General features: G+C 27.8%; 1 protein-coding gene across 1 annotated transcript; it reads left to right on the plus strand.

Annotated features, from left to right (window-relative positions):
* Positions 1-218: 218 nt before the first annotated feature.
* LOC129980601 (zinc metalloproteinase nas-4-like) lies at positions 219-14,127 on the plus strand. The gene is made up of 4 exons (XM_056090982.1): positions 219-297; positions 1,811-1,928; positions 2,962-3,140; positions 13,895-14,127. The coding sequence occupies exons 1-4, from the start codon at positions 219-221 to the stop codon at positions 14,125-14,127; spliced, it is 609 nt and encodes a 202-aa protein (XP_055946957.1).
* Positions 14,128-15,883: the final 1,756 nt, after the last annotated feature.

Consider the following 15,883-nt stretch of genomic DNA (forward strand, 5'->3'; position numbering starts at 1 on the left):
TAATGAGATTATTGGGGTTTAGTTTTAGTTTAGGTATATTAACGTCCCGTTTTAAAGCAACACTAGGGCTATTTTGGGACGGACCTCGTAATTTTGAACCGTGGTCAGAGGACAACGGTGACACCTGATCTGGAACCCTCTCTCCAAGCTTCCACATCACACCAGCGTGAGGACGTTTTACCTTGACGAATTTAACATGCACTAGACCCGCTTACATGATGGTTCTTCAGTGGAATCGAGTCTCTAATCTGAAGCCCTCAGATTCCAAAACCGAGATCTTACCACCAGGCCATCGTGGTCGGTCCAGAAATTCTTGTTGAATAGTTATATAGTGCATCGGAATGGAAGGATAGGGAATTATTATAGTTGGTCCTTTCAAATTAAATTTCAGTCGCAGATACAACTACTTCAATGTACTATTGCTTTAGGATATTTACAAAATTCAGAAATTTTCTTAAAATTTTTATTTTACTTGCTTCTGTTTCTTAAAAAAAATCTAGGAAACCGATAAAAATGAATTTATATATTAATGAAAAATACTGACATTTCATACTGTATTGAGGGATTTGAATAAATAAGAATTATAGCAATTAAATGTAGATTATTCTATTTCAGTTGCTAATATTAGTTTACAAATCTTCGACTTTCACATTTATATTTCTCAAAAAAAAAAAAAAATGATTTCATTAGCATCCTTTCTCATTAACCGATTTCATCTAAAATACGATACAGGTCTACGACTATTGTGAAAAATATATATTCCAAATTTAATCTATTTTGGTATTGAAGATTTAAATTATCATAATATGCATGCACACAAATTTAGACTAGACAGATTTTTATTTGAAAAAAAATTTCAAAATTGGAGTAAGGACAGTATACAAATTTTACTCATATCCCGTGTTTACTAATAAAAAGAATTGCAAAATGTTTTTCTGGGAACAGAGAGGTTTGTAAAAATAGAAACTCATTGAAATGTGATCAATATTTTTTATCAATCAGTTTTTTTTTAACAATTTTAGTACAGTGTACAATTAGTACTATTTCGTATTCCTGAAAATAAAACTGTTTCCTAAATGTAACATTTTTTTTTTTGAAATTTAATGAATTCAAATCTAATTTTTTTCAAATGTGGGCAATTCATATTTTAAAATCCAATAATTAATTAATATTAATCAAAATAAAATAAATAATTTCTACTTTATAGTGAAATATATTCCATTTTTATGCTCATAATTGACTTGGATTTATAAAATTTTGCAAACTGTTCCTTGAAATATGAGTATATTATATCAAGCAATAATTGAAAATAAAGAATATTACTTCATTTTAATCTTATTTTGAAAGTTTTCCGAATCAATTAAAAATTAATTTAAGTATTTTGAAGTTTTTAGTTTTAACTCTTACGATAAAATTTTATGGGATTTAATTAAAAAAATAATTTAGTATTATTGGATTAATTTAATCAAAATTTAAAAAGAATCGATAAAATTTATATTCCTAAAAGGTCATATTTTAGAATGTTCGAACTTACTTATAATCATTAAACAATTGATGTACTTAAAATAAGATTACGTTAATAATAATAATAAAAAAAAGAATAAATGATAATGTTTTTCGAAAGTTTATCCATTTTAAACGAGCAAATAATTTAAATACAAATTTTAATTCTCTGAAAGAAAAGAAAAAAAAAAAAGACAAAGAAATGCAAGACCGTGTAGAAATAGAGAAATGTGAGCTATAATGGAATGCATGGTTCGTATTTGTGAAAAGCAGTTTTTATTATTCTTGTTTAATATTTGATATGCAGGTGTCCGTGGTCGAATAGTGGTCGCTCTTGCTGCTTTTGAATTAGCCAGGAATACTTGCATCCGACTTGTTCAAAGAACTAATGAAACCGATTATGTATCTCTATTTCGAGGAGATGGGTAAGTCAAAATAACACTTGCAATGGTTGATTACATTGACACATATTTATTATTCCATTCACAATATATGTTATATTTTTAACACTAATTAATATACATCTTTGTTGTATAGAACCACTAGAAAACATCACACTAATATTTCTTTACAAAATCCATTAAGTTCATCATTTTGGTCAATTACCCATAAATTCATTATTCATTTGTGGTCTCTGGTTCATTCTTGAAATTAATTAGTGCACTTAGGGTTTAATTTTAATCGAAAAATTATTACTAAATATGTTTGAAAAAGAATAATTTGAATGTTTTTTCAACTAATGAATCAATCGCAGAAAAGAACGTCAAAATGAAGATAAATAGAACATCACTTTTTTAAATCTCTAAATAATTGTTTAATTTTTATATGGATATCACTTTGAATTTTTCTTCAAATATTTAATGATGATTTATAAATATTTTACGATACAACATAAGTTAGAAAGAATGCAATAAAGGAATTTGCTTTCAGAAATTAACAATAATTAAGGAAATAATCGTTAATGTTTTTATTACTTAATTTAAGAATTCCAACAAACTATGCATTGAAATAAATTTCGAAACCAGTCTTCGGCAGAAAATACTTTTTTATATTTATTATTATATATAAAACATATTTTATATATTGTGCTACTAATTTTAACATAAACTATGAATGTACCGAATGTTGTTTTTTAATTAAATGCATTGTAAAGAGAATGAAAAATTTAGATTTGACGCCTTGTATATCTAGACAAAGATATATTTAACAAAACATATTTTGAACTGCATTTTACTGCTAAAGTTACGAAAAACAAAGAACGATATTTTGAGATATATGGCAGCAATTATTACAAATAGGTCTGGGGCATTGCAAATCCAGGTATTTGTGAGTTTAAGCTAAATCACAATGGAATAAATTTAAAAGTATAATTCTTTTCAAATTATGAATATATTTTTGCATAGGGCTGATTTGTAGCATTGTATTTCATTTTTGAGGTGGAATCTCTTTTGTTTATAGGTGCTATTCAATGGTCGGTCGCATGGGCGGAGAGCAGAAGTTGTCGCTTGCGAGTGGTGGCTGCGACCAAGTGGGAATTGTAATACATGAATTCATGCATGCATTAGGTTTCTGGCATGAACAGAGCAGAGTTGACAGAGATAATTATGTGACCATCCGTTGGGAAAATATTCAGCCAGGTAAGGATAAAATGTATTGATCTATTTTAAAATCTCTATAGATTTGACGGCCTAAAATATTTTAGATTGATTGAATAGTTATTCAAAATAACTTCTAAAAGAAAAAAAAAAATATAAATTATGTGAAAATTTATCATTTAGTTATATTTCATCCTTTCTTGGAAAATTTGTACATCTCTCCTGTATCATTTTAACCCTCTTATTTCTAGTGGGGAATATTTAAAACGTGAGTTGGACATATACTTTTACTAAACGCTCCGCTCATAGTCAAAGATTGATTTCCGTTCTGAGAATCTTAAAAATTTGTGAATAAGATCTTGAATGAAAATCTCATATTTATGATAAACATCATCTAACATCATTTTGCATCATATTATAAATGACAGAATCTACATATCATTCTAAAATTTAATCATTTTAATGAAACTATTCAATAAAGCTATCTTTATAGAAAGCCTTATTTTTTATAATTTTTTTAAATAAGTTATAACATTCACCTAAAATAAATTAGAAAGAAGACCCTTGGAAAGGAAACCCTTAAAACCCTTTCTTCCCTGTGGTAGAAGCAGAGGGTAAAAGTAATGATTTCATTCTTTCATTTATGAAAGCGAATTCATTTTGTTTGCTTTAATTCCATTTTATCAACGGCATTTAAAATGTATTGTAGAGGTTGTTTAAATGATGTTCGATCTATATTTATGCGATCAATAAATGAATATAAAATAATTATAATAAACACAAAAGAGATCAATCAATGGTAAACAATCAGTGGTAATTAACATAAAATCGTCACCGTATTTCGCCAATGCCCCCCCTACAGAAGCTGGCGAAGCCTCTATTTATCATATAACGAAGCGTGTTCGGGGTTCTTTTATTCCTTTTTAGAATATTTCGGTATTAGTAGCATACTTTTAACTTTTAGTTTAATTTGTTGATATGCCGGCGTTACTTGAGACTAAAATCTTTTCATGTATATTATTTTTAACGCAAAATTACTTTTTATAAAATAGTATAATGCATAAAAGCATTTTATAAAATCGCCTAAGATCTTTAAATTCTATTTTAATTAAAATTAGAATATCAATTCAATCAGATGTTTTTTTAAAACTAATTTTTCCACAAGCTATTTATCTTTGTTATAGTAATGCTGAAGAAAAAGATGATTTATTTTCGTATTAGCGATTGACTTTACTTTACACGTGATTTTACACTATTTTAAACTCAACAAAAGCATTGTCAATAAAAGAAAAATGAAAAAAAAATCATAGATTAATTTAATGTGTGTGAAAATATTTTTTTTTGTTATTTTTTGTAATAATAAAATATTTAATTAACTTTCAGTACTTTGAAAAGTTGATAGCATTCTTTCTAATGTTGAATATAAGTACGCAAATTTTGGTTAAATTCGGCGCAGTTGTTTTAAAAGAGATGAGGAACATAATAGCCACAATGAACTTTTTGTATTTTAAAATTATTTTAAATACATTATTTTAGTTAACTTGTAGTTTTTATTAAATTCTTGCTGAGAGATAACTTCTTGTAATTATTTACAATCGAAGCAACACATATATTCGTAAATTGCATCAAAGGGTTTTAATAGGTTTGTTTTAAGAGGATATTAAACTTTTCTCCAAAAACAATACATTTAAATTTTTATTTTTGAGATAGAAAAAATGAATATCTTTTTAAAATGGAAACATTTATTTACTAAATACAAACATTTAAAATGTAGTGCTTTTAATGATTTGCTTTTGGAAATATTCTCCCATTAAAATTTGTAATTATAGCTTGCCAAAAGTTTAAAAAGTGCACTAAAACAGTTGTTTAATGAAGGAATTAAAAGAGAGTTAGCAAAAGGAAATAACTAACGGAACATAAAAGTAATCGTCGAAAGAAACAAAAAGGTAAGAAAAAAAAGTGCGAAATCAGAATTACTCTTGTTTTATTGCAGCAATCAAGGAAAAAGTAATCAAAAATCTTCATTCATTTATAATTGTTCGAAATAAACAGTAAAAGTACACAAGGTACCAAAAAAAAGAAAGATTTTTTTATGGCTCTTATAAAGGATGCTAGAAACAAATGTTGGTTTACTGTTATTCGTAATCGTACATTTTTATTTTTGCCTGATTTTAGCTATTTCTTTTATATATATATATATAATCAGCATTTTTCAAATTACTACACTGCATGCAAGTTTCTGTCATATGATTCAGTCTGTTAACTAACATTTTTTTATTTTTTCTTTTAAAGTCTAATATTACATTTCATGCATTATTTAACATGAAGACGGGGCACGTGTTACTATTGCGAAAGTCATATGCAATTAAATTCTCATAAATTATAAATACATTTCTTATAATAGTTTCATATGATATTATGCGTTTGTGGATAATTTTGTGAGATTATTCGGTTTCTTTTATTTATATGAATACTCAAAATCAGTGAGTTAATGATTCATTTCATAATTGAACCATATCTTAACTTTTTAATTCAAGTTATTCAAAAAATATCTAAACACAGACAATAATTCCTGCATAAATCTCCGTTAATTTGCCAAACGATTATGAATTAGCGACGCTGATACCATTCTATATTTTTGGCAAATTGCATTAATTTAGAATTCCATTTTGTCAATTTTAATCTGTTAAAAATACAAAAAAACTTGTCTATAAACAATATATGATCATTGATAATGGTTTTTTTTTCAAAATAAAGGAAAAATTTTATAATTTTTCTAGGATTGTATCAAATTTTGCGACTAGTATCTCAATAATTGAATAGCTTCTCCGTGAAATAATATTTAAAATGAAAATAATTGTATTTTCATAAATAGTATTCTATATATATTTTAATTACAGAATGGGAGAAAGATTAAATATCAGTTGTAGTATTCCATCTTCATTCAAAAGAATTCATTAAGATACAAAAAGTTATCGATGTATCTTTCATTGTAGTATTTATTAAAAAATTAGCATTTATAATTTCACACTTATTCTATTAAATGATAGGAAATAAGATTTGCTCCTGTGTGACCGATATTTAATAACTTTAAACGGGCAATTCTGGTATGTGTATATATATATATATATATATATATATATATATATATATATATATATATATATATATATATATATATATATATATATATATATATATATATATATATATATATATATATATATATATATATATTGTACATCTCGGAAATAAATACACGGACACTTTATATTTAGATAAAGTTTTGCTTTTTTTAACACACACACACACGCAGGCACGCACGTTTTTATAACCAACTGTTAGAATCTTTTATATCTGCTCTTATGCTGACATTGTCATATAGCGCCATCTGTCATATAGATGTCAAATTAAGAACGTTTATGATTTTTAATTCAAATGACCAGTTCATATGCATGTAAGATTGAAAAATATTCGAATGTAATCAGTGTGTGTTTCCTATCAAAATATTCTCCCAGAAAAAATACAATTTTACAAGAACAAAAGTTACCAAGAGAAGCCAAGTTTTTCTATTACTGTTTCATAAAAGGAACAACATCTTGAAATTTGGAACTTGACATTGCATTCTTTGTAATAAACGCAATGAATTCTAATAACCCTGCCTATCATTAAACTTGCATATAACAGTGATATCGGGATCACAGAGTGGTGGAATACTCTCTATAATTTAGCAAGGCAAATTTTTAACTGGAAATATAGAAAACGATAAATGTTATTCTAAATTAAGTTGCAGCAAACTTTTAACTGTCTTGCAGTTTATTCAAACAACAGTTTTTTTAAATTTGTTTATCACTTACATATTTATAGTTTTTCTATTAATGTAGCATATTTTGTACAAAGGGAAAAATCTCAATCCGTTTTTTTATTATCTCAGATCCGAATGCATATCTAATAAAGGCTTAGTGTGGTTATAAAAAATCAGTGTTAGATTTTTTATTTAAGTCAGTATAACTTAGGAAGGGCAATGAAAGTATCTACTGATATTTCCCCAAGCAGCTGAATCATAGAATTTTATATGGTTTCCTTTTGTATTTGAATTAGAAAAAATAAAAAGAATTATTATTACCTGAATATGCATTCACACATTTTCATTTTTTTATTAATAAATGATCGAAGTCCCTCATTATTTAAAAGTATATTACAATCTATTATAAAGTATAGTGAAGTTATATTTCACAAGATGTACTTTTTATGAAAGTGAGATACTACTTTCCTGATCTATTTAGATAAAGTAATCTATATTTCTAAAAAATGTTTACATATGAAACATATCGTATTATTTCCTTATCATATCGTATTCAAATCATTTTAGTCCTATCAAAATTTGCATTTAAATCGAAAATCCTTGCATATATGGCTTTCATATGCAAGAAATTACGTTAAAAACTCTGATTTTATATAATTCATTCAGAAGAGGAATCTGCAATTCAAAAAGTATCATCTTTATCAAATAGATATGATAGCTAAAACAAAACAAAACAAAACCATATAAAGCAAACATTTCGATTTTCATTTAGAAACTTTGAAAAAAAGGATAGTTCAACAATTTCTTTCGAAAATCATTCATGTTCAAAGAAGTGAGAAAAAAGCGAATGGCAGTAATTAAAAACTTCAAATAGTTTTAATGTCAACGAAACCTCTCTCTCTCTCTCTCTCTCTCTCTCTTTTTGTGAAATAAAAGTCAATATTTATTATGTGTAAAGCTATTATCTTATTACTTCAATGCCTACAAAATTCATCACCTGATTCGATTTTAAGCTAATAATTTTTCAATTATTTGACACATTGTAACTATAATTATTTAATGCATGATTTATTATAAGTGTTGTAAATTCCATAAGCCCACAAATAATTTTTATGGCATTAATTTTTTGAGTGTACAGAAACAAATTTTTTATGGGCATATTTCTGATTTATATTGAAAATGTGAGTAAAAAGTAGTTTAATTGAATGGAATTTATATACTATTGGAAGTGAATTTCAAATTTAAATAATTATTATAGTATGTAATTTAAGTAATTATGTTATTTTTATGTCATTACTAAAATGTGCTTATTATAAATTCTTTAACTAAATATTTGATCTGAGAAGGTTTAAATGATATTAGAAAAGTGACTGCTTTACATAAAAATAAGTTGCTTATAAAATTATCTTATTTGGATTAAAAGTTAGTACTTTGATAAATTTTATTCAAAGAATTTATTTATTAATCAAAAGAATTTGAGAGAGAGAAAGAGAGATTTGAGAGGTTCAAAGAATTAAATGGATAAAATTCAGTGCTTATATTTAATATCTGAAGAGGAAAAATCCTTAATCGATCCAGGATTTGTCGATCACATGCGGTATTTCAATCATTCGCATGGATCACAAATATCATGAGAGTTCCAAAATTTATTGAAAACTATTCGGATATCGTGATGCTCTTGTAGTTCAGGTGTGAATTTTCTAAATCCTAGAACAGTAAAATCTTATTAATCAAAATCTTAAACAGCAAAACATTAAATCTTCTGGGAAAAAAAAACGAAAAACGTGTGAAAACGAATAAAAACAGAGAAACAATTGACTTAGATTGTTATGTTCGTGATATATTAATACAGTAAACAATTATAAAAAATTGTAAAATATTATGTTTTTGCAGTCATTAAACTAACACATTAGAAGTTCTGTTCACTTCAGTTACATTAACGTACCATTTTAAAGCAACGCTACGTCTATTTTGGGATGGACCAGCTAATTTTGAACCGTGGTCAGATGATGAGGACGACACCTGAGACTAAATCGTTCTGGACTAAATCGTTTAACAGAAAGTCTGCCTATCTGGCATCCGAAAATAAATGAACATAACAGCAAAATTCAAAGAGTTAGTTGAATAAAATTCAGTGAACATGTTTGACATCTAAAGCGAAAATCATTAACACGTGTAAGGGTTGATTTGTGCCGGCGTCCTGGCATAGGGGTAGCGCGTCTTCCTCGTGATCTGGGCGTCACGGGTTCTATTCCCGGTTTGGGCATGGTTGTTCTTCAGCTGTTCTATCTGTGAGATGTGTGAATGTGCCCCCCCCCCCCTGTAAAAAGGGGTTGTGCAAGCGAATGCGAGTAGCTAAGACGTATTCTTGGCCCTAGTTGGCGCTACTAAAAAAAGAGACGCTCCCTTGGCTTAAAATCGTTGAGCTTGTCAGCGAGCTTGTCCATGGCAAGTGCCATTATAAACAACAACAACAAGGGTTGATTTGTACTTTCGCATCCATTTAGACACGCAAACTCAAACACGCCATAACTTAAATAAATGAAGATTGATAAGAAAATTCGTTACTAAAATTTTTGTTTTGTGCTGAATTTTGGTTTTAATTGGCCAAATTTTACTACATTGAAAAGCATAATGCGTTCATTTGAGAAATTTCGAAATTAAAAATTTAAGCACTCATGGTGTTAACGGTCTTATGAAAGATCCACAAATACTATCTTTTTCATGCAGAGAAATTCTCTTGCATCACTTTGATTGGGTTTAACAATTCATCCAATTACCCGGATTGGAGTTGGTGTCAATGAAATAGAATTAATTAGAAAATTATTGAATTCAGACATGTAGTACAATAACATTCCGGTTAACCTAAATCGAATGAACCAACCCGGGTTATCTGAAATGCTTTTAAATTGATAAATAAAAAAATACGAATAGTATTGCACTTGAATAAACGTTATGCCGGCGTCCTGGCATAGGGATAGCGCGTCTTCCTCGTGATCTGGGCATCCCGGGTTCTATTCCCGGTTTGGGCATGGTTGTTCTATCTGTGAGATGTGTGAATGTGTCCTCCTGTAAATAGGGGTCGTGCAAGCGAATGAGTGATGCGTGAATAGCAAAGTCGTACTCTTGGCCCTAGTTGGCGCTACTATAAAAACAAGAGACTCTCCCGCACCGGCTTAAATCCCTGTCTTCGTAACAGCGGGCTTGTCCAAGGCAAGTACCATAAGAAACAAAAACAACATAAGCGTCATTTTAAATATCCCTAAGATTTTGTGAATAATATATATAGTAACACCTGCTGATTTCCTTTTAATGACTGCCAATTATTCACACCTATTTTATTGGAGCGATTCATTTATCTAATAAAATGACCCTCCTTTTCTTCTACAATTAAGAGATAGCAAAGAAGAGGTAATCTGAAGCTCTTTCTTTACTATAGTTAAAAGATAAGATAGCAATGGAAAAGTAATATAATTAGTTAGATGACCCAAATCACAGACGTGAGTCGTGACAGTGAACGTGCCGATGAAAAGATGGCGGGAGATTACAGTTCGTAAACGTTAATAGGGACGCAAGAAACGAATAAGAATTACTGAAACTTCCGAACTGTCCGAATTCGTAATCATAAATTATTGCTAAATAGTACATATTATTGTACATTCAGCAATCATATCTGAAACAATGTAACCTTAATTTTAATCATGAATAGAAATTAACTTACAAAGAAAGCTTTGAATTTGTGTTGCACTCAAAGGATTTCTTAAGTACATTCTGCAATTAAATACAATGCTCATGGCTTAACCGAAAAATTCGTTAATCGGAACTATTTATCTCTGCTTTAGTTCATTTAATTAAATTTGTATTGTATATCATTTACATAGTATAATAACTTTGTTAAAACATATAAAGATAATTTTGAATTTCTGTTACTTTCATAATTACATTGTTTTTAGATACAATAATTATGACTTAACCGAAAAAATTCATCATTCAAAATAATTTCTATCTCTGCTTCAGTTCGGTTAACCAAATTTGTATTGTATATCATTTACATAGTATAATAACTTTCTTTAAACTTGCAAAGAAAGTTTTGAATTTGTGTTACATTTCATAATTACATTCTTTTCCATATACAATGTTCATGGCTTAACCGAAAATATTCGTTATTCAAAACTATCCATTTCTGCTTTAGTTCGGTGAATCGAATTTGTATTGTATATCATTTAATAGTATGATAACTTTTTAAAACTTACAATGAGAGTTTTGAATTTGTGTTACATTCAAATCATTTCATAATTTTATTAGATACAATTCTCATAGCTTAACCAAAAAAATTTGCTATTCAAAACGATCTCTCTCTCTCTCTGCTTTAGTTTGTTTAACCAAATTTGTATTATATAGCAATTACATATTATAATAACCTATAAATTTATATTCCCGAGAAAATTTAAACGCATTTAAATATTCCATCATGATAATATTATAGTTCAATAGGAGAAAAATCTACATTTCTAAAAAAATATCGCATTTAAATCCAAAGAAAGAAATATATTTGATTTTTTTTATTCCTACCTAGACAATCCGTCAATTCTTCTCAAAATTCATTCCGTATTTACATTTTTGATGCAGTCAAATTTTCACGAGTTCGGACAAAAATGAGAAGGAATGACAAACTGGTGAAATAATTCAAGTTTTATGAAACTGTATATTTTCCAGGTGACAAAAAGGGCTTTTCACTTTCCCCGCCTTTTCACATTAAATATGAATAAACGAGCATACCGGATATTCTAAAGTTAAATATTTGTAGTAATATGTTAGTTTATAGTTTATTTTTAAGTTTTAGTTCACTATTAGTAGTACATCTGAGAATCCTATTAATAGTATAAGTAATCAGATATTTTCTTCCACGAATCTACCTTTTTATTCTTGCGTTTCCTATAAAGAAAGAAAGGCAGAAAGGAAACGAAAATCCATTAGCTCGCGAAATGATAAAAAAGTTTAATCCAAAAAAGTCTCTCCGACTAATATTGTCAGCAGTAGAAAGTATCGAATGAATTTAATTTGGAAACTTACCTTTAACAAAAGATGTGGTGACCATAAAAGAATTCAGGATCTTTTCAGGAGATTAGAATGTAGACGAAAAAAGAAAAAGACTTCTGGAATTCATAGTTGAAGCATTATGAGGTGAAATGGCATAAGATAGTTAAGAACATTTGCTTCGAATTCACTTATCTTCTAGGAATAATTTTTAAAATAAATTGACATTATCAAAGAGTACTGGAATAGAAAATTTTATGCTCTTTACGGATTTCAGTACAATTTTATTCTAAAAACTGATATTTTGTTATATTGCTACAGACATTATCTACACAATTTTTTTTTGAAAGCAATTATTCTTTACAGAACGAAATCTTTTAGAATCTATAAGAGTCAGATGGTTGAATTCTGATTTTGGGATTAAAGGAGTAAGAATTTGATGCTCGATTTTGCCTCTAATATGACATATATGAGAGATAAATTCCTTATATATTGTGAAAATGGTAAAATGGTCGGGTAGATGTATTGTCAAAGGAGTTCAATACGTTGGTTACTGTAAAATGAAATCTTATTTCATACAATAGCAAAAGCGTAAGTAGCAGAAATACAAAACAAAAACGTTGTAAAGAATAGTTTTGTTTGTAAATACAAAAACAAAAACGTTTCAAGGAATAGTGACTGAAAAAATTCATAATACAAGCAGACAGAAAATTGCTAGTTGAAAAACATGAACATACAGAGTGCACAACAACATTCGTTCCGCGGACAACTTTCTATAGGAAAAGTTGAATCGCTGCAGTTTTGAATTTATTTAGATTTTTTGAAAGAACATGGAATTTTCCAGAAGAATCCCTGTATCTAGATTCCTAATAGAGAAAAATCCAGAACTTTTGTTTATTCCAGAAACTGAAATTTTGTAATCAAATTGTCACGAAGCCCAAAGAATCATTGATTCATACATTCAACATTCTTTAAGAACTCATATCTCTATAATACTTATTATAAGATTAATATCGGAGGAAAGTTACATTACAAATTTGTTACAATATGTTTTGCTTCAAACAATCATAGGTTGGTTAGACCACGGTTCAAAAATTTCTAAGTATCTCACAAATATCCGTAATATAGTGTTAAACATAATTCTTTCCATTACAAAAGTTTTAATATAATATTGTTCATTGTTTTTATGCCTAACAAAACCAGCATTGCTTTCAGAGTCATTTCAGATACTTAAAAAAAATTGCCCGTATTAGGAATTTTATTAATTTTCTAATGCAATGTGAATATAGAAGTATTGTATTTTTTTCAGAAAATTTTCAAATATTTCGTACATTGCATTGTAGAAAAAAGTTTAAAAAATGTAATTTTACTCAGTAGGATTTAAAATTTACATAATATTAAGCAACTGTGAAACCCATTATATATCACATATATGATATTATATATCAAGATCTTCGTTATAATTTCTCAATATAGGTGAGTATTAAATATATCACAAAAGTTCACTTTAAAAATATAGTAGACACTAATCTTTTGCGGCGGCTACTGTTTCCCCCATTATATTAATAGTATTCAATTAGTTATGTTAGCCAAATTTATTTCATTCCATCATATTACAGCAAAAACTGTATTTTTAAAATTATATTTGAGTAGTAAACATAGAGCATTATGGTCAGTTAGCTTATCTATGAAGTGGCGAAATCGGTACAATGCAATAATTGAATAGATTGGTTAGGAATTCTGTCATGGATTTTTTTTTTCTTAAAAAAATGTACAGTAAAATAATATCTTTGAGATTTTTATCAAAAATGGAAGGCGGTGTTGGGGCTGGAGTTATAAGTGGTTATGGGCTTCCATATAAATAATGAAAAAAATTAAGCAAATTAAACATTTTATTTAACTGAACCTAACACTGATTGTAAATGACTAAAACTTGTTTCAAATCTCCATATAGGCACCGAAAACAACTTCCAGAAATACAACACATACATCCAGCAAACATTGGACGAAGAGTATGATTATGCCTCTCTGTTGCACTACAGCCGCCGAGCTTTCAGCCGCAACAGCCTGGCCACCGTTGAGCCAAAGAACTTTGTAGGAAACTTCATTATCGGACAACGTTTGGGACTCAGTCCAACGGATATCAGAAAAATCAACAAGCTGTACAATTGCTCCCAATATTTGTAAAGTCACTAATCATTGACGGAATGGAAGACGGAAGGATTTCTAGAGATTTATAGATAATTTTATTTGCTATTTATTTCTGAAGACTTTTGTGGCGAATCTAACTATATAAACGGTGAATGTACCTGAAAAATTTCGATTAAAATAAATCGCTTCAATGACTCTTTTAAAGGAATGTTAAAATTTTAAAAATATCATGATTGTCTTGCTTTAATAAAATGTCATTTAGTAATAAATATTTATAAAATTTATTACAAAGTTAACAATTCTATTAATATATATAATTTCAACTTGCATTGAGTGTTCATTAGAGATAAATTTAATCAGTTATTAATACAGCAAATTAAATCACAAGATTTTGGGACTCAATTTACAGCCTTAATATATATTTTTTTATTCCTAACAAACATTTAACTTTAAAGACTTTAGATGTCAATTTGTCGTCAAAGAAGGAAAAAATAGATATTTAATATTTAATATTATAAAGCGATTAGTTGAAAAGGGATTACTAAATAGAATAAAAATTCTTTCCGTTATTTGTTCCTCTCAAACTCTTCTAAGACGGCACAAATTATCTTGTTCTAATTTTCATTTAGTATAATATTGATAAACTTGACTGAAGTTGGTAACTTTCGGAACAAATTATTTCTGTTTCTTCAACTATTTAAGAATTGGCATTAAATATACAGGATATAACTTTTTTTAATAGAATAGGCAATATATTTATACAGTAAGTTTCATCAAAATATATCATATACATAAAAATACTGGGAATACAGGGGAATTACAAGATTCTATAAATTTTTGAGACAGAGTTTATGCAATTTTAAACTTTTAAAAATTTAATTTAACTGTATAAGATTGTAATTATTCATGAATTATACTTATTTATTATTATATTATTTCAATTTCAAATGTTTAATTCGTAATATAATCTTCGTAATAACTTTTTGTTATTTTAATTTTGAAATATCCCCAAATTTTAGGGTAAAATTTTTGTGAATGTGAAAATTACTGAGTTCAGCCTTCAAATCAGAATGATTCATGTATGATGATCATAGTTACTGCTTTGATAAATGTAATTATTAAACTTGGCCGATTTAAAAAAAATAAATGAAAAAACATCCAAAATTTACTAAAAGATTGCAGATTTTAAACTTATTTAACTTCAATACTTAAAATAGCTTTGTATCTAAAACTTTAAACAGTTGAATTTTTTTAGAGAGACAACTTTAGAATAAATTGTTGTATTTTAAGTTATTGTACTATCTTTATGTTATCTTTTACATAGATGAGAAACTGTAATATATTGCTCACCAAGAAAGAATTAAGAACATTAGATGTTTAGTCTAGCATATTTCAGATGGTAAGAAATAATAACATAACTCCTAAAGTTTTTTTCTCAATAATATTATTCCCAGATGGCGCTAAATGTGCTCTGATGAGGATTGTATGAGAAAGACTCAATCAGTAAGTCTTTTGGAGCTTTCTTACGGAATTAAGTGAAACATTGTGTGCAACAGATGCCACGTACTGATTTTAAGGATTTACAAAAGCATATCGGTACTGAGTCCAGAACTCAATCCAAAATTGTCTCAAATGCATAGTGTAAAATTGATTATCATTTATACGTACAACGCTGAAATAAGAGATTTTACATAGATATTTATTTACTTAAGTTGCTTTATTGGTAGATAGGGGTTTTTTGTAGATTTCCAATATTTTGTCTTGTACATGGAATATGTACCAAATTTTTCTG

The sequence above is a fragment of the Argiope bruennichi genome, chromosome 8 (assembly GCF_947563725.1).
Source record: "Argiope bruennichi chromosome 8, qqArgBrue1.1, whole genome shotgun sequence".
In the NCBI taxonomy this organism is placed as follows: Eukaryota; Metazoa; Arthropoda; class Arachnida; order Araneae; family Araneidae; genus Argiope; species Argiope bruennichi.

Bases quoted from the DNA above. Each gene is read 5' to 3' on its own strand.
- LOC129980601 (XM_056090982.1), top strand. From the start codon at position 219: ATGGTTCTTCAGTGGAATCGAGTCTCTAATCTGAAGCCCTCAGATTCC. The intron at 298-1,810 runs GTCGGTCCAGAA...TTTGATATGCAG, and splicing joins CTTACCACCAGGCCATCGTG to GTGTCCGTGGTCGAATAGTG. The intron at 3,141-13,894 runs GTAAGGATAAAA...ATCTCCATATAG, and splicing joins TTGGGAAAATATTCAGCCAG to GCACCGAAAACAACTTCCAG.